Source organism: Lupinus angustifolius, chromosome LG01, assembly GCF_001865875.1.
Source record: "Lupinus angustifolius cultivar Tanjil chromosome LG01, LupAngTanjil_v1.0, whole genome shotgun sequence".
NCBI lineage: Eukaryota > Viridiplantae > Streptophyta > Magnoliopsida > Fabales > Fabaceae > Lupinus > Lupinus angustifolius.
This window is the reverse complement of record NC_032009.1, coordinates 3,338,577-3,357,505: the sequence shown is the minus strand read 5'-3', so window position 1 is coordinate 3,357,505 and position 18,929 is coordinate 3,338,577. Positions and strand designations below refer to the sequence as shown.

The following is an 18,929-nucleotide window of genomic DNA, read 5'->3' as shown; positions in this document are numbered from 1 at the left end:
GAACAAACAGAAAGAGTGAACTCCAAGAATTCCTTGGACGTTAATTTGGGAGAATCAATTAGAAGCTAAGTTAAATTTTTGGAAATAAACTACAAGCATCCATGTAATGTCAATTGATAGCTCACTGGCTAGGTTAAAGAAATCATCCATTTTGCCTTTTCAAACATTTTCCCCCCACAAGACACCTCCAAATAACTCATGTCATGAATTATTAAATTAATGGTGTATCATCAATATAATCAGAGATTGTCTACCTTCAAACTATTGACTTCATCCATTAAAGAACTAATCTTTTTAGTATCTTGAATTACAACAGGAATCTCCTTAATAACTGGAGTTGCTTCTTCAATGGTCTTTTGTGCAGCCTCTCGCTCTTTGATAACCATGCCATTTGCTTCTTCTACTTGTTTTTGCATTGTATGCAAAGCATCCCGTAACTTGGAAATTTCTTGTGCCTTACCCTCTTCCAAATCAGTCTGTAATTAGTGTTAAAAAAGATGCGTATAAAAAACTGCAGTATTTACATCAGCAATTGAACTCAAAATTTGATACATGTATAAAAAATATGATAAAGTTACTCTCAAACGCTTCTCAATTTGCAAACGCCATGTAAGTTCTTCAACACGCTTTTCGAGTTTGTCTTTTGCATCTTTAAGGGCGCCTGTTTCTCTTGCAGCCTGGACACAATTACACAAATTATTACATCTGAAGTAAGGTCTTACAAACCAAGACTGAGTCCATATTACACACAAAAATAGTATTACCATCTTAAGATTTCTAAGTTCCCTCTTAGCAACCCTTCTCCTCCAGCCACACTGAGTAAAAATTGCAGCCTTTTGCAATCTTTTAAAATATAAATATGCAAATAGTCGACGCAAACGAGCCTGAAGAGATTAACACAAAAGATTATTTAGCAAGGCAGATAAGAAGGTTGCATGCTTTCATTTTCTCAACTAACAGTATATAAACTATGAAAAAATTCGACAAGAGAACCTGGATATGAATTGCAGCCTTTGTTTGCTTTCTAAATCTAAATTCATCACGAGCCTTCATAACCCTTAAACCTGTCTGTAATATAATTGCAGACGTCCGTTCTGTTACGTAAGACTTCCGGGCGATGTATCGCTTGAAGTTCTTTTCTATCTTTACAGCTGCTGCTTCATGTCGCAGGTGCTCATAGAGCTTTCGGGATAGCAATCCTATTTGTTATTAAAAATAACCATAAGAATCTATAGTATCAGGTTAAGATGCTCAGTTTGTGTAGACCAATCCATAAGGAGAAGAAATCTACTTCAGGCAAAAATTCAAAGTATTTTAATGCAGCATAAGTTCTAGAATGCAATGAAACTACACCATAGAATAGGTTTGATGAAACATAAGCTTAATGACAAATGAAAAAATATAAGACCGAATTGTTCAATGACTATGACTAAAATAACTGTGTATATTTCCTTTCAATTCCATTTTTTTTCATTTTAAAGCATTTTTCACATTTGGTGAATTTAGGGTTTTGTAGACAGACCGATGAACATTGATAGTTTGCATGTTTGCATGTTTGCAGTTCAAGTCTTTCCTTCGATGAAGGAATAATTATAGAGAATATCATCAAGCCTCCAAAACAGCATATAGCACAGTGCTGCCAAGTGCCAACTGCAAAACAACTCAAAATCCCAGTAGGCTAAAATGTCTAGTTTCAGATCACAGCTCCATGTTTTTTGTAAACCCGCCTTTACACCACGAGAATTTTGATCCTTTTGGTGACTACGAATCTTAATACTAACTTCAAAAATAGCTGATAGGTGAGAGACTAATCTCACAGGGTTTTGTCAAGTGCCTAAGTGGGACCCCTTCCAAAGGTATTTTTTTCCTTAAGACCACATGCTTAAGAATTCTCCATTATTTTAATGCTCTGTTATTGTGCTTCCCCAACTACCCTTGCAACTTTGTGTGTATTTAATGACCATGATGATATACACACAAAAAACACATCCAGTGGTATGTTTCGAAGGTTTCTGATTAGGATTTCCTAATAGATCAAACAGAGTTATTGGAGTTGCAAGATTGACATGTTTGATATGCACCACGAATGTTCTAATGTTTATGAAGATTTGGATGATAAAAACTGGGGAAATTTGCTAATTTACAACTAATACTAAAAGATAAATGATCCTAGAAAGCAGGCATGGCTACATAATACACTTAGCAGCTTGTACACACAGCTATAGAAGAGACTGGGGAAGCAACACAAATCAAAGCAAACATGTTAGAGACAACTAAGGATACCTCGCAAATTAGACTGCACATGAATTGCAGCTTGACGCAATTCAATGAACTCTTTGCGTGCAATATGGGTACGTATTTGCCCCTGGATGATTCTAGCTGCATTTCCAAGAACCTTTGCTCTTCTTGCATCCAGCTCAGCCATCTGGCCAGCTCTTAGGAAAACCTTTGTCTTCCCAATCTGGTAAACCATTATAAATTATGTTTGATTTCATAATTTTCAAAATCAACTTGTATAGATAAACTCCCCATGGTCTGATTTTGTTAGTGGCATGTAGTCTGATAAATTACTAGATGCAGAAGGTAATATTCATGACATAAAAAATATATCTAGTTTTCAGTCCAGAAGGTTCAGGAGTCAAGAGAAGTTATAGAAAAATTATGCAGAGGTTATAAAACAGACACTTTTAATGAAATTGGTCAAATAACTGCACTATTGTGCCGATAAGCATATACTATTGTGCACTAATTGGTATTTTCATAAAAACAATTATCCTTGGGATGGTCTACTCTAGATGAACTATATAAGGTTACTTCAGAGGCTCCATTGGCCTCTTAAGATATTTGGTTCCTTTTAATGCTTCAACATCATAAGCATGATCTTCGCTAATCATTTGCCAATCGATTGACCACCATGTACGAATTATATAGGTATAGATATGCAAGGTGCGATTTAATTAATAAAATAGTTGGACTTGGCATGCTGAACCTCAATTCTAAAACTGACCCTCCCATGCACCATCATCAACATATCAAGTTATAAGGAGCAACGAATAACCTGATAGCCTTTCATACCCACTTTATCTAGAATCATTTGGCATGCAACCTTGTCATCAGAGCTGAAAAGGAACAAGTAGAAGCATTTATGAAATAAAGGGAGACAAAATGCAAGCAAAAAAGAGAGGGCATTAAATCATACAGCAACCCCCTAGAAATCAAGACATACAAGACAAAAGAGTTTTGAATGAAAAAATGAAAAGTCATTTTCAAATACAAAGATAAAACAGCATAAAAAAAGAGATGAGCTCTACTTTCCATCCAGAACTTGAGGTGCAAGGACACCAAATCGGTTAAGAAATTCATAAAAGGTCCGTCTGGTAGGATATCCAGCACAGCTGATTCTAATTGCCTCAAGAACACCCTAAAGCAAATAAAAATGAGACAAACAATCATCAAGTGTAAATCAGAGCCAAAATATAGTTTTTTCTTTGCTAAATTATAAAAAACCAATGAAGACCAGTGAAAGATCACAGTATACTCACACCACAGCGCAATTGTTGCATAATGTTGATATTTTCAAAAATAGCAGGCTTGAGAACATTGTTTGGCTTCACACATCTGATATAATGAGGTTCTGTTGAATTTAGAGTCTCCATCAAAGACTGAAGTTGTAGCTACAATTTTTAAAAACGTGTCATGAAAAGGACAGCATGATAACGATGTACAAGTGAGCTTAGAAAAAGAGTAATAGAAACAAATAATACCTTAAAGCGAGATCCAATTGAAGAGAACTTGGATGATTTTGAAGACTCGTCTGGAGAAGGAGGGAATAGACTCGCCGCAAATGAGCATTTTGAGGCTGTCAGTAGATCTTGATGTTCTGCGACTACATAGTCCTTGTTTTTGTCAAGAAACAAATCAGCCAAATATGTCACCTGCACAGAGAAGTGTTAGTAAAAAAGTAGAGCAAAATAGCCATGGACCATCTAGATAAAAAATAAAGTCATAAAAGGGAACACACAATAAAAAGAACCAAATATATCTACCTCCCCTGCATAATGAGATATCGTAAAACTAGTCCGAGAAAGTTTAGGTTTGATAAAGCGTTTGTTGTTTTTGAATGTCTGGTACAACTTCTGAGAAAATGTTTCATGTGTAGACTTAGGAAACATACTGTGTCACAAAACCAGACTATTATGAGTTCAATCAAGCTAGAATTCAGGCAATCCCGGAACAAGTCTAAGAAAGAAACTAAGTAAAAAAAAAGTTAATTCACAAAATATATAAGCATAGACTTCAAACTAAATTGAAAGCAATGTCAAATTCAGAATGAATTCGCTATTGGCTGCATACCAAGCTTCATCAAGAAGTGAAATTATTCCTCCAGGTTTCTGCAAAAGATTGAACAATATATTACGTTTCAGTGTATTACATGGATTTGTTGTGTATAAAATCAAAGAAAGTGTTTACATAATTATAGAATATATTACAATTTAACAGCACTGATAGGCTACTCACTATCTTATACTCATAATGAATCATAGTCAAAACACACACTTCATAAAGAATTAATAGTGCAGCAAGCAACAGTAATACCTTCTCAATGAGATCCAAAACATCTTGGTTGTCAATGAACTCTATGTAACTCCAATCAATTTCTTCTTTGGTGTATTCTTCTTGTTCCATTTTAAAGACATGCTGCAAACATTCAGTTGGAAAAAAAACTCAATTATCACAGGAAAACAAAACTAAAATATTGATATTCGAGTTCTGCCAGAAATTACCAAACCTGATTAAAATGTTGTTGCAACTTCTCATTTGTAAAATTAATACAGAACTGCTCAAAACTAAATAAAAGAAATTTATTAGGTACAAAGCTAAATACTAAAACCAAAAGTTCCAGACAAAACCATCAGCTTACCTATTGAACTTAAAACTTTCAAACCCATAGATATCGAGAACTCCAATGATAGATTTTGAATTTGGATCTTGCCCAATTGAATTGTTGATCTTCTCCACAAGCCTAAAAGAAATAACGAGAATTTATGAGAATACTAAAAGAAAAAAATATGAAATTTATTAAAGAAATCTAGAACAGTTATTAGTCCAATCAAACTTGTGTTTCCTAGAAAATAACTCAGTACGTTATTTACAACTGATAGCCAAGTTTAAATGTGAATGTACAATTTTTTAACAAGCATAAATTGTTTAGATCCTTTTATACAATATTACTTGATTCACAGCCTTCTCAATCAATCTATCTTTCCTTGAACACATTGATATAAGAATGAGCAAGTTTACATAGGACTTCAGTGTCAATGTTTTATTACCAATCAAACAACCAAGCCATTATTACCAATCAAACAAACGTGAATAAATGGTTTTAGCTAATGCATCCCTGCTACCAAGAGCTGCATCAGGATCAAGAGTTCTTGTAATAACCTCCTCAGGTGTTACCATCACACGCTTGATCAGCACGTCTTCCAAGCTCGTACAGTTGCACCTACAAAAAGTTTCGTATGATAAAACGTACATAATATAAATAAAATCATGATACATTGATGCACATGAAGTTCATAAAAGGTCTATGTTTGGGCATACTTAAGAAGTTCAGCGGTCACATTAAGATGGAATCTAGACTTCTCATCTTTGATGACAGAAGAATCAATTTCCTCTCCTTTTGCAAATTCAATGTTCCCAAGGTGCAAAATTGCTGCAACAACCCGAAAAATAGCCTCCTGAAATATATTGCTATACTATTAAAATAACTTCACAGCATAAGATTAGGTATTAATAAATAGATTGAGGAATAGTAACCTGCTCTTCCTCCCTAATTCCAACAACATCCATGGCTCTTCGAGTGGCAAGATATTCACGTGCATCATCCACTCCATCCAGCTCATAGCACTTGGACTGATTTAAGTAATGGAAGGAACTAGGACTTCCCAACTTATACTTCTCTTTTTCCTTCAAGTTATAGAGTTGAAATGATTAAATATGATATAAACATAGGAACCAATCTTCGTAACAAAGACAGTGTTAATTTCAATGAGAAGAAAAAATATTTTTACCTCAGCTGGTGCAGCACAAAGAAAATAAAAACAATGGTAATTTCTTTCCGGATCTGAAATTTGACAAACACGAGACCTCTCTAACAAATACGTTCTTATAGCTGCCCCAGAGATCCTTCCCTTGTTGTCAAATTGTATCTCAACAAATTTACCAAAACGACTGCATCTCAAAATTCAAGAAGATAACAAGTACATGTTATACCATGCTTGAACTAGAAAATATATAACCTTTTTAAATATTTTTTCATTGTTTGTTTACACGATACTAGCAAATAAATGCAAATTTCTAACAACTAATCTATTGTAGCTGTTGATGAGTTGAACGATATATATATCAATGTTTCTTCTCAACCTTCATAACAGTTAAAATCATATTGTCTAAATATCTTATGACTATTCTTGTTTTATATAACATTCCATGCTGGTGTCAATACTCACCTTGAATTATTATTTCTGATTGTTTTGGCATTACCAAATGCTTCAAGAACTGGATTAGACTGGAAAATATTTAATACAAAAACAATGATGAGAAAATAATTTCATGCTTTTAAACACCCTACATGTCTAAAAAAAGCTGAAATAAAATGAAAAAATATGATGGAACTAAAAGGTATAAAATGATGCTTTTTTAAAAGAAAATGTATCCAGAGCGAAAGTTGCAGCTTTATCGTACTTCTAAAACTTGCTGTTCAACTGTCCTTCCTTCTACTCCAGAACGACCCCCAAGATATGCAAGATATTGCATGAGCATTTTTGTTGTTTCTGTCTTCCCAGCCCCACTCTCACCGCTAACCAAGATTGAATTGCTTTTTCCCTCGTTGATCATTGCCCTAACAAATACAAATATGGGCATAAGCAAAAACAAATTAAATAAAAAGAAATATGTCAAGCAAATGGCTTTGCATCTGTCAATCACCTGTAAGCAACATCTGCAATTGCAAAAACATGAGGACTCAACTCTCCAAAACCAGCTCCTTTGTACTGCACCATCATGTGAGTATCGTATAGATGTGGCAACCTTTGAAATGGGTTTATTGCGATCAGGATATTTCCAGTATATGTCTGTGATGATGTTGGAGAAATAGCATTTGTATTGTTCACAAGTTTCTACCATAACTCGACTCAAACAATCTTAGCATAAATGAAATAATATAAATTAAGTATCTTACATAAATTTCATTGAGTTCATATCTAGTAGCCAAGTTGTGCAGAACTCCTGGTTCATGCAAGTATGACAGTTTTGTCATGTCATCAACACCTCCAGGAGGGGCTTCATTATCCTTGGGGAAAACTTTTGAGATATTTTTTATAAGCTACAACCAGATAGTCAAAATAATAATTGTAAGGCCTGGTCGCTCTTGTTTAACCATTGGCCAAATAAAAAGAATATAGACAATTAAGAAAGCTATACAAATAACATATAAGGCACAATTTAATAGGAATATAATGTATATGCAAAAAAAGTATATATAATTCTGAAAGGTGATTTAACGACGCTAGAATCTCTCAGAGAAGTAGTAGAAATATAGTTGCAATAAGCCAAAACAATATATAGAACAAAAGATCTTCGCAAACAATTTCTCACACACTAGTACAAACAATTAGACTCACTGTTTTCCCATCTGTGGTGGAAACGTGGACTTCAACACCATTGATTTTAGACACTTCTCCACCAACCCAGGCTTGGACTGGATCCTCAAGCCAGACATGAGAACCTACAATGATGTTCACTGGAGCAGACTGCAAAGGCAAACATATTGGAAATTCAAAGCAAGCATGTCAGTTCAAAGAAACAGTACAGTTACTGACATTGTCAACTACAAACAGTGTATTAATTTTGAAAATAAGTAAACATTATAAGATGGGTATATAAAAAAGTATATGCAAAGACATGCAACAAAGTTAGTGTTTATTAAATCCGGTCATACCGTTTAACTGGACCACCATGCATTGACCTTGCATTGATAATCATTGACAGTCAAACAACGGTCGTATGTCATAGAAATGCTATATGACCTAACTAAATTCTAAGAGTTTTGCCAGTATCTTCAGTTAGTTACAACTTTTAGTTTGAAACAACACCATGAATGAACATTTTCACACAAAGATTTCCTAGTAAAAGACTCTACATCAATTTTCTTTTACTTAAGAATGATGGATTTATTTCTGTCATTCTTTCGCACCTAGTAGGATTAAAGTTTGGTTATTGTTGTATTCTTCCCTTGATTCCACATCATCCAAGCTAAAAATCTATGCCATAACATTTGCAGGAAGTGAATCCTCCCTTGATAATGTAGTTCAAAACACTTCCTACAAAATTTTAGAAAACCCATTTCACCAATCCCATTAAACATTCAAACCTTATTGCTGCACCTCGTCAATTTGAAATTTTGAATCACCATTAAGAACATGACCATGCTAATGGATACTTTTCTTTTCTTAGTATTCCAACTTCCCCTCCAATGTCCAATCTACACTGTAATAAATAGCCAATAACTAAATCTACCATGTAGTGTTTTTCAGCTTCTAAATAATCAAATTATATACACCACCAACCCAAAATCAACCAAATATTATTCATCACCCATTCATATGCACCAAAATCCATTTCACACGATCCTATTTAAGCAATGCATGAAATCATGAATCGACTATTATAACTTCAATCTGAAAAATTCATCAGAAACATCCAAACGCCAAAAACTAGTTTAAAACACAACATAGATCCTACAAGCACATCACAATGATACATAATATTTTGAAATTCTAAAAATAGTAATAAAAATCGAAGTCCAACAGATTCAACAAAGCAACTCGAAGAGTCAAATGAAAAAGCAACGAATCAAGCACGAAAACTATGGAAGTGTGTAATTCAAAGTTACCATGACGATTAATGCGGAGCGATGTTCTGAGCTAACTCATCCGAGTCGAAGAAGAAAACGGAATTAACTCAGTGAGTTAGATAGGATAGAAGAAATCGGTGAAGAAGAAGCTAAAATTAGAAGGTGGAAAAAACGATAAACAACAACACAGTAAAGGTTTCGAAACTCGAATTCTGGTTTAATTTCTTTTTCTCTTCTCAAAAAAGATTTTTTTGAAAGAAAAGAGAGATAGGTGTTGTAGACATGATTATATACATCCCGGATTAGTTATTACTACATAATCATTGATAAATATCTCTTTTAACAAGTCATAAGAAAAAGTATCCCGAATTATCTCTTTCGGATTGTGTGACTACTTCTCATAATAAGTGTCTAAGACGAACCATTGGCTGTCTTTATTTTTTATTTAAAAGTTAAGTTTGTTTGTTGTTTTGGTGAGAGGAGTGATGGGGTCATGGAGAAGGAGAGGAATGTGATTGGCTGGTGGTGTATGTTTGCGTGGTGTGCACAACATGGCCTCTTTTGGCCTGCCTCTTAAACCCAATATTACACACATCTTTAATAAAATTATGATTTCACTATCTCTCAACCATTTTAGACACACATTTTATGCTATTTAGTACTCGACAGGAACTGCTGTAAAAAACAACACAATAACTCACATATGCACTAGAGAGAGGATTTTTGTACTTATCTTTTTTTATACCTATATAAATTGTTAGTAACATGTTACAACAATTTTAAATGACACTAAAGAAATGTTTCTTTTTGTTGATTTAGTCACATGCGTGTCAACCGATGTGGAACTAATTTTTCAAGCTCAATAAAGTTACCTCTCCAAATTAAACCAAACAGTAGTCTAAACGAGTTAGGATTCTCTCCATAACAAGTGATTTAAAAAGTAAAGGAAAATGCAACTTTTAATTACACATCTATCCATTTGATTACAATAAAATCACACTTTTGCCATTAAAAACAAGTGAAAAATATGTATCTGTCTCTTTATTAATGAAGATAATTCATTCTCCATGTAAACATGGTCTAATAAATAAGTTTATATTAGTCTCACATGTTTATAAATGGTTTTCACAATATTGTCCTAGAGAGTAAAAAATTTACTTATCTAATATGAAAATCCTCTCTAACACATAAGCAAGGTGGCGTTGAGGAAAATGCTTATAACACTCTACAAATTTTTTGACATGTCTACAAATATATGATATTATTGAATTTTACACTAAAATAAATCATAATCAATCCCAGACCTTTTTATTTTTTTAATAAACTTTTCAGTTTATTATTACACGTTAGAATAGGAAGACACTTGAAAAGGACCATTTGGAAACGTATATCGTAATAAGAAAATAAATGCAATTGAATGTGCACATAGTATATTATAGAAATATTTGAATAACATTAAAATGACCATTGGAAACATTAGCAGCTCACACAATTTTATAAAGCGTTCAAAACTAACCAAAGTAATAAGAAAAATCATGTATAATAATATAAAAGAGATTATGCTAAAAAAATCCAAATGATGTAAACATGGTTCGATATCCAAATGCTTGTCCTATTGATTATGATTTATTTTAGTGTAAAATTCAACAATATCATATATTTGTAGACATGTCAAAAATTATTTAAACACTTTGAGTTTTAGTGAAATTACATTTCAATAATATTATATCTTTGGGAGTAAGGATCCTCTCCATTAATGGAATGGAGAGGCAAGTGCTTCAAAAAGTAAAGAGAAATACAACTTTAAATTACATATATATAATTTTGATTACAATGAAATTACACTGTTATCATTAAAAGCAAGTGAAAATATGTACTTCTAGTATCCTAACTCTATATTTGGCGTGTTCATATGGGTCTGGGAATTGTGATGAGTTAATCATGTTTCCATTTGTTTGGTTTTGCTTTCAGTTGTATCAAAATAATTATATTTCTCCATTTTGTGTTTCATTTTCATTTTATAAGAAGGAAATGGAATTAAGTTACATGATGTGGAATTGATTAAGTCAAAGTTTCCCAAGCTGGTTATTTTTTCTATTTTATTGGAAAGAGTCTAAGCAGAAGAACCATTCTTGTATAGATGGCCAAATGATCAAGCTATTGAACCATAAAACGTTTAATTCTATAAATAATCTAAGGGAGGAAATGATGCATTTCCCATACAACTAGTAACAATACTGTGTTGTCAGCTTGCAATTATGGTGTGCAAGCATCATCTTTGGAGTTAACTACTTATGACAAGTTCAAATTAATAATCGTTTAACTAAATATAATACCATCCCACAATTATGCAGATTGATTTCATTTCATGATGGACCACATCCATTAAGGTTGTCATTTCAAACATGGTAAAAATGACAACTCATTACACGAAACTACCACTTAGTAAAGACGTAGCTTACTTTCAGTATGACTTCCTTTACTGTTATGTTTTAGAGAAATTATTGCATAGATTTGAACCCCTCAAGTTGGTGCACTTATCCAGTTACATCATTAATTAGGGTATATTTTTTAATTTATTGAAGTTTCAGTTAAACAATGTGGCAAGTTAAGCTAAAACTTTGGTTAATGTGATTAATAAGTCAACTCATAATATGTAGACAATCACATAATATCCAATATATAAGAGAATGCATGTGATGGTAAGTTGTGGTGGGTACATGATTATTGATATTGTAGGTGGAGATTGCTTGATGAAGAAGGCAATAGTTATAAAATTATATATGAATGTAGTAATAAAATATTATTATGTGTATATATATTTCGACTTTCTAGTGCAACATGTATATACCATTTGGTTTCAAATCAGCTTTTGGAGGATGCCCTGAATGATTATTCCAATGTTCAGTTTATTTCTTTGATGGTCTTGGGATACTTTCCTAACTTCGGAGCCATGCAAAAGAGAAAATATATATAGCAATTTCAGAGTTCCAAACATTAGTACAAAATTCATAGTATGCTCATCATAATATTTCTTTTAGGTACATCATTCACAAAATCAAAATCATCAAACAAGGGATATGCTGTATTATCTTTCTCTCAACTTGTAGTATAGCCAGAGAAGATTTATTGCTGCGAGTTACTTCACTAAGAATATGCAAGCCTTCTTTTCCCACCAATTTTGAACTTTTCATATACACGTATGTGCCGTTGTTTCTGATAGCTCGTTGTAATTGTTTCTGAATGTTATTATTAACAATTTTCATCTTCACACTTGCATTAGAATTGGGGTGACCGCGATCTTAACAGAAGAACGGCTGCTATTATCAGCAACGCCACAGAGCATACTAATGCCTGCAAGTTGATCAGCATGCCAATTTAGACAATAATATGTAATATCTGACATGCAATAAATGAACTTGGATGAAAAGAATAACTAAAATCAAATCGAACAATCCTCACTATTTATACTTGTTCAAGCTTACTCTGCTGAATCAAGTTAGCCATCTGGCTTGTTTACTTAAATAATTCATGTTAAAAAAAACTATGCTTTCAAAAGGTTTCTTGTTTTTTATTTTTTTTTGCTTCATCCAAGCTGAGCTAGCTAGTAATTTGGATTCCACTCATAGCAATCCTATTTGACAGCTGAACTTAATCGGGTGCACTCATAAGCAAACAAGCAGACAAACAGACACGAAGAGGGTCGAGAGATTACAGCAATTGCAGAGGCTCCAAGCCCGGCCCGTTCCCTAGGATCCTTGCGATAGTAATTTCCAAAATAAAGGAATGTCGCATAGTACCACATAGGTGGGCATAGAAATCCAAACAGAAATCTGCAGTTAAACACAGCCATGAGACAAGGTTGAATACATTGCAGAAGAACCAATTAAAATTACTTACGAGAACCATCCAACTCCACAGCCAAAACATGGAAGGGGTATATCATAAATTCCCACTTGAAAGTCCTCTGGATCTCTAATTAGGGAATACCTTCCCTTTCCATTGCCTGCAGCATTTGCTTGACCTGCTATGGCCATGAAAAATGTCAGCATCTCAGAAGAAGAAAAAGAAGTTGAAACAATTGGTGATGAATATGAAGAGGCACATTTGCTTTACAGAAAAGAAAATTGACTTTGCGCTGTTGTCACATGTTTTTATGCTAATAAGTCTCCAGCACATTATCACTGAAGTTGTTAATTAACCATGTCCTGGACCTTGTTTTTGGAGGAGGGGGAGCTGCTAGGCCAAAAGTTACAAGCATATTGTCCTAGACTCCTAGTACATATTTGCTTAGTAGGATAAGTTCATTAACCTTGAGTAAGGGGGAAACTGGCCCGAGGTCAACTCAAAGGACAAAGAGTGAGATTATGATGGAGTGTCTCTTCACTCTTGATCAATACAAAATTTAACAGAAATAGAAATTAAGTGCCATGTAAAACGCAAAAAATTGCCTTTACCAATTTATACACAGAGGAACTCATTCCTTATGATGCGGGCAACATAAACAGAAAAGGAACTGCCAAATTTGATACATTCTGAGTAATTAAATGCACAATAGTGAGATGGATTATTTTCTAATTCATCTCATGCATCCCCTCTCTAAATGAAAAAGAAAATAAGGATGACCAGAGTCCATTGAAGGCTTTGGAGCCATCAGCATAACAATCATTGCTTTCCACCAGATCCAAGTTAATATATAGTTTTGATAATAGTAGATCGTGAAAGTAAATTTTATTTTTTATAGAATGGAAGTAAAGTATAAATTAACACTTCAAAACAAACATCAAAATCATTAGGATATATCTTTGATTCCAGGGACACATCATTAATAGTTGTTACTTGTTACCTTTAGATATTGTATTATTTCGAGCAGATGGCCTTAAAAGGTCAAGATGCTTATCAGAGACTGTTCTCCCCAACTCCGCATTGTTTCTCAAACTAACATTCTCTTCTATCCTAGCATCTGCAACACCAAGAGAAATCTCATTTCATGGCAATTAAGTACACTAAACTCATTGTATCTTCTTGAGTTTCAAATAGCCCTATTTATATAATGAATGCAGATACATTGTCATAGTAGAAACTCTACATGCATATCAACCTGCAAAGTAGAGGTGACAAAGTTTGTTTCCATGGAAAACTATGCTTCCTCTGATAATTTAACTTATATTGGTGCATAAACATTATAGCCAGATGACACACTAAATTATCCTTGTTCTATTCAAGTTTATTAGATGAAGGATTAATCATCACAATTTTGCCATAAGAAAAATATAATATTATGAAACTTTCCGTGCTTTTGGAAGTTTGTTCTCATCATGTCAATGGCCGACATAGTAGTAATGAACTAATGATATTAGTCAAGCGGGCAAATTAGATAAAACCTAATAGCTCTAACTACCCGAACAATCATAAACAATGTGACTGAGAAGGCTTAAAAGTTAAAAGCAAGTAGACCAGATGCTGTTCAAAATCCAGTTTTTCCAGCATGTCACACAGGACCTATCCAAAGTATTAAACAATTGATATTGTAATAATTCTAGTAGTGACTTGTAATCAAAGGATCAAGATCTGTGTCAGAATAGACAATACATGGCAGGGTGGTGTGCATATCAGAAAGAAGAGACAGATGACCGAGTACCATTTACAATCTAATAATTACATGCAATTGTATTTATATCTATGGGAGTTAGTTGGTTAATAATAAAAACGTTTGAGCACCTTTATCCATGGATGATAGAGCTAGTCTGCACAATCAAGATTTCAGCTGTCGAAATAACACAAAATCCAGCATATTAGACCAAAGGATGATATGTGAAACCAATGTCTTTCCGCTTAGAAGAAGATAACCGAACATAACATGTAATCTTGCAACAAATGAGCATATTAATTGAACTTCTTTGAAGCTTAGCAAACCTTCAGGATATACTGGATTACAAAAAATATGCATTTGTAGCCAGTCACAAGTAGCAAGGCCTCCCATATTCTCATAAACATCTTTTTTTCTTACCTTTTCTATAAGCATAAATAAATTTTATTACTAGGTTAGTTTTTTCAGAGTGAGTTGTTATAAGGAATTGGGATAATCTACTTATCCTTCGGATCACATCAGAAATAAATAACAACCCCTCTTGCTGGCTCTCAGTAAAAGCAAGAGGCTTTGAATTGTAAGGTTTAATATGCATGAGACGTAAGCAATTGAATCAACAAAACTATTCTCCTCTAAAACACCAAGCTTGTAAGTTAATATAGAAACTAATCACACTTGTACTTCAAATACCAATAAGATGTTGGTCTAGTGATGTAAAACCCACTAGATCCTCATGATGACCAAAACGTCAAAGGTTCTATACTTCCGTTCCTCGGAAGGACACTTGTTAGGGGATAGACACGCACCCCGAACATAATTAGTTCATTAACCAAAAAGGTAAGGGATAACCTTGGTAGTACAAAAAAAACACGGGTACTTCACATTGATAACCCCCGCTGCTTAAAACTACGAAGAATTTTCCCAATTCAGAATTTCAATTCACACGAAAAAACCATTCAAATTCTATTGCATATAAGAACATACCGTAAAAAGTATTGGGCAACAACCAAAAACAACTAAAAAGTCTGAATCTACGGTAATCACAAAGAAAGAAGCATCTTATACGTGTAAAAGACAAAAAAAACGAAACTTTTTCTGAGTTGGAATGAAAAAATGGAGTACCCATTGAGAAAAGGAAACAAAAAACAAAAAATTGAGAGGATTGAAGAGATACTTACTAGTGAAGCAGTGATCGGAATGAAGAAAGGAAGTGAAAATAACAAAAAAACAGAGTCTCTTTGAAAATAAGAAGCAATTGATGGTTCCTTTGTAAATCATGCGTAATATCGGGGCAATGCAAAGCACGCCTTCATCGTTGTACAAATCAGACTTCAGAGCTCAATACATTTGAATTGACTATGTTAATTTCTCTCTCCTCTTAAGTCATCCCAACTTTACCACAAAACTAAAATATAAATAGTTTCATATTAATATCTTTGCATAATTAATGTTTTAAATTTAATTGATGTTAATACATATTAAATTTAAATAAATCTAAAATATATATAACATGAGTTTTTTTCCTGATTCTCCTAGTAGGGGCATGGAGTTAAGTTAATCTTAGATGTTAATCAGTTTATTTTTTAAAAACAAACTATTTAGTTCTATACGTGAAGATAAAATATCGATCGAATTAGTTTTTAAACTCGAACACAATATTAGATCTAATTAGATATAATACATTTTTTCGTTTTTCATGAAATCTTTTTAATATTACTTATTATCATATAAAATGATATATATGAAAGGAATCATGGAAAAATAATTATTATTGTACAAATTATAACAATTAATATAGATTATTAAATTTGATTTAAATGGTCAAGAGGGAAAGATAAAACGTTTTAAGTGATTTTTTTGATCAGTATAATTGTGTTTTCATCATATGCTAAGTTTTCTTACTCATGTCAATTCGTGACTAGAATCAACCATAGCCTCAATAAAAGGGAGAAAGCATAGTTGTGCAACGACAAGAAAATTTGAAAAGGCTGTATTAGTGTAAAGTTTTCCTATGTACAAATTGGGCAATAGTAGTTAGCATAAAAAAAGAATGATATAGAATAACAAGATATTGATTTAGTATATGGTTTAAATGGCTTAAAATTTAGACATCAAACTTTTAATTTCATGTTTGAATGACTTAAATAGTTAAACCCCTTAAACTTAGACAATTGCCTTAGTTTTTTGCCATCTAATTTACTTATAAACCTTTGTGTATTAGAAAAATTATTAAATTATTTTTTTCGTAAACTCCGAGTATAAATATATGTTAAGAATTTTAATAAAATATATTTTTTATTACGAAGTGATATATTCAAGTTTGTTGTTATCTTTAGATTTTTTAAGGAGAATTTAATTTTTATTTACATTTTTAATATGTGCTAACAAACAGCATAAAAAATATTATTTTAATATCCATGCATTTTCCAAACCAAAAATGAATAAATTTGGCAACACAAAATTGTTGAAAATTGGATGTTGGATTCTTGCAATAATTATCAATGAGTAATTAATTCATATGATATATGCATATATCTTTCTAAATGAAAATTTGAACAGTCCCCCATATCCACATTTTCTTGAATTGGTAATATCCACGTCTTATCAAATTTAGTATTATATTACTTCTTAAATTAATTTCCTTTTTAAGTCTCAAGTCCTTCAAAACAAAATCTTCAAAATAAAAAATTATTCCAACTGAAGTTCTTTTCTTTCTCTTTGATTAGGTATATATGCATTGTCTATCCTATAGATGGATCGTTCCCTACGCTTTAGTTTTTTGTTTTAGCTTTGAAAAAAGGATCTTATAGTGTATAAGGTTGAGCTAGGAGGGTATTTTTTCTTCTCATTATTTCACAAAGATTTGTCATGATAAAGGAGAAGGGGGAACAAGCACACTTAGAGAGCGTAGTACAACGGATAGTTGTATGCTGTGTTCGGGAGGATGAATCGCTCCCAAAAATGAATCTATACCCAAAAAAAACATTAAATCATACTATGAGGTATATATCCACAACAAGGACATCATCCGTTGTAGTCTAGTTGGTCAGGATATTCGGCTCTCACCCGAAAGACCCGGGTTCAAGTCCCGGCAACGGAAATTGTTTTGCTATTTTGTAACTACGTACCACTGGGATTCGCCTGATGAAGTTACCATGATGTTTTGTACAATAGTTGAATATGTTTTTGTCAGGCTGTTCCAAAGGAAAGCAAACATAAAAACATATATTATCTTGAACCTTCAAGTCTATCACAATTACATAGATATTATCTCGGCTTCCCCTCTGGATGCATCCTTCTTTTCTCATGTCTTTATTGGTTGGTAAACCCAACTGGCGATTTACAACAAAGAAGTCTTTTTTCCTTTTTTTTGAGAGCAAGAAAAGAAGCAGAAGTAAAATGAGAACTACTTATTATGACCTTTGGTACATTTCTTGATCTTCTACTAGGTATTCTTAATTGTTTTTTAATTTAAATATTTTTTTTCAATCAATTAGAAGTATTGATACATGCAATGATACAAAAAATGGGACAACAGATGTACTTCCCTTGAAGGGCAAATCTAGAAATACATTGTTGCCATACTTCTTATGTCAAAGAAGGATTCTCTTCGTCCCAATTGAAAAATCCGTCAGCCCAGAAAATCATTCTGACCGAAATTCGGGCTGAAGACCAGTTCTGAATCAAAGTCGATATAATCCAGCGGATGACCACCCTTGATTTAGAACCATAAGGGGTTGGGAAGGGGAGCTCGGACTCTCAACAATCCTCGTACCGCTATGGGGGAGGAGTTGTTGGACAAACTTTATAGACTTCGTGAAGATCTAACTCTTTGTTGGGGAGTTAGATCCCAGTCCTTTTGGGATTTGAATGGCAAGTTTTGTGATGGGCAACTTCACAAGCTTCTTCATTTGTTACTACATTCCTTAAACTATTGCTAGTTAGAATAAGACATTCATTGTTTATGTAAGATTGAAAGTTTATTTATTATACAGAGTAAACACTAAAAATTATATGAATTTATACTATTTTCAAAATACATATTTTTAATATTTAACACCATGGGTATATTTTTACTATTTTATTTCTTTAATTTTAATCACTCATGAGAAAAGCTAAAAAATATAGAAATAAAATACAATATAAATATTTAAAAACAATACCAAACCAAATTTGAATTACACAATACATAAAATAAACTGTCCACAAATGATCAAGTAAGTAATTGAATAAGATGTGAATTCAAAAAAGATGAAAGTACTATTGAAATTTACTGGGTAAAATGAAAGTGAAATTGGTTGAAAAATAATAATAATTAAAAAAAAGCAACTCACCATAAAATAGATGTTACTTCTTACTTATTTTTCATAAATAAAAATTAGGTTTATAATCAGAGTCAATTGTCAAACATACTTATACTACAAC

The 18,929-nt window shown here is 32.8% G+C and overlaps 2 protein-coding genes and 1 non-coding gene across 6 annotated transcripts in view; 1 reads left to right on the top strand and 2 right to left on the bottom strand.

Annotated features, from left to right (window-relative positions):
• Nucleotides 1-9,170, bottom strand: part of LOC109347591 (myosin-17-like) — a 14,187-nt gene extending 5,017 nt beyond the window's left edge. For 2 of the 3 annotated variants that reach the window (XM_019587532.1, XM_019587523.1), the window contains exons 1-24: nucleotides 8,954-9,170; nucleotides 7,683-7,811; nucleotides 7,241-7,384; nucleotides 6,988-7,133; nucleotides 6,745-6,901; nucleotides 6,510-6,568; nucleotides 6,072-6,231; nucleotides 5,818-5,967; nucleotides 5,602-5,738; nucleotides 5,357-5,503; nucleotides 4,922-5,023; nucleotides 4,790-4,847; nucleotides 4,597-4,698; nucleotides 4,354-4,391; nucleotides 4,047-4,173; nucleotides 3,765-3,935; nucleotides 3,543-3,674; nucleotides 3,312-3,421; nucleotides 3,059-3,119; nucleotides 2,284-2,461; nucleotides 994-1,199; nucleotides 765-884; nucleotides 579-677; nucleotides 255-476 (exon numbers count right to left, since the gene is read on the bottom strand). In XM_019587532.1, the coding sequence (XP_019443077.1) occupies nucleotides 255-476; nucleotides 579-677; nucleotides 765-884; nucleotides 994-1,199; nucleotides 2,284-2,461; nucleotides 3,059-3,119; nucleotides 3,312-3,421; nucleotides 3,543-3,674; nucleotides 3,765-3,935; nucleotides 4,047-4,173; nucleotides 4,354-4,391; nucleotides 4,597-4,698; nucleotides 4,790-4,847; nucleotides 4,922-5,023; nucleotides 5,357-5,503; nucleotides 5,602-5,738; nucleotides 5,818-5,967; nucleotides 6,072-6,231; nucleotides 6,510-6,568; nucleotides 6,745-6,901; nucleotides 6,988-7,133; nucleotides 7,241-7,384; nucleotides 7,683-7,811; nucleotides 8,954-8,956 (2,958 nt within the window). In that variant the 5' untranslated portion in view covers nucleotides 8,957-9,170. Of the gene's footprint in view, nucleotides 1-254; nucleotides 477-578; nucleotides 678-764; nucleotides 885-993; nucleotides 1,200-2,283; nucleotides 2,462-3,058; nucleotides 3,120-3,311; nucleotides 3,422-3,542; nucleotides 3,675-3,764; nucleotides 3,936-4,046; nucleotides 4,174-4,353; nucleotides 4,392-4,596; nucleotides 4,699-4,789; nucleotides 4,848-4,921; nucleotides 5,024-5,356; nucleotides 5,504-5,601; nucleotides 5,739-5,817; nucleotides 5,968-6,071; nucleotides 6,232-6,509; nucleotides 6,569-6,744; nucleotides 6,902-6,987; nucleotides 7,134-7,240; nucleotides 7,385-7,682; nucleotides 7,812-8,953 lie in introns of those variants that run through there. The other variant, XM_019587539.1, reaches the window with a different exon arrangement.
• On the bottom strand, nucleotides 11,982-15,891 carry LOC109347577. Of its 2 annotated transcripts, none has more exons than XM_019587504.1 (6): nucleotides 15,683-15,891; nucleotides 14,636-14,681; nucleotides 13,761-13,877; nucleotides 12,815-12,941; nucleotides 12,630-12,747; nucleotides 11,982-12,268 (listed from the first exon to the last, which is right to left on the bottom strand). In XM_019587504.1, the coding sequence occupies exons 2-6, from the start codon at nucleotides 14,643-14,645 to the stop codon at nucleotides 12,194-12,196; spliced, it is 447 nt and encodes a 148-aa protein (XP_019443049.1). In that variant the 5' UTR covers nucleotides 14,646-14,681; nucleotides 15,683-15,891; the 3' UTR covers nucleotides 11,982-12,193. The 2 variants fall into 2 exon arrangements, with proteins under 2 accessions (XP_019443049.1, XP_019443057.1); XM_019587512.1 differs by having other exon boundaries at nucleotides 12,815-12,938.
• Nucleotides 17,532-17,604, top strand: TRNAE-CUC. Its single transcript has one exon. It is a non-coding gene; the product is annotated as a tRNA-Glu (tRNA).

Bases quoted from the DNA above. Each gene is read 5' to 3' on its own strand.
- LOC109347577 (XM_019587504.1), bottom strand. The intron at 12,748-12,814 runs GTAAGTAATTTT...GTTTAACTGCAG, and splicing joins TGTGGAGTTGGATGGTTCTC to ATTTCTGTTTGGATTTCTAT. The intron at 12,269-12,629 runs GTAATCTCTCGA...ATCAACTTGCAG, and splicing joins TTGGAGCCTCTGCAATTGCT to GCATTAGTATGCTCTGTGGC.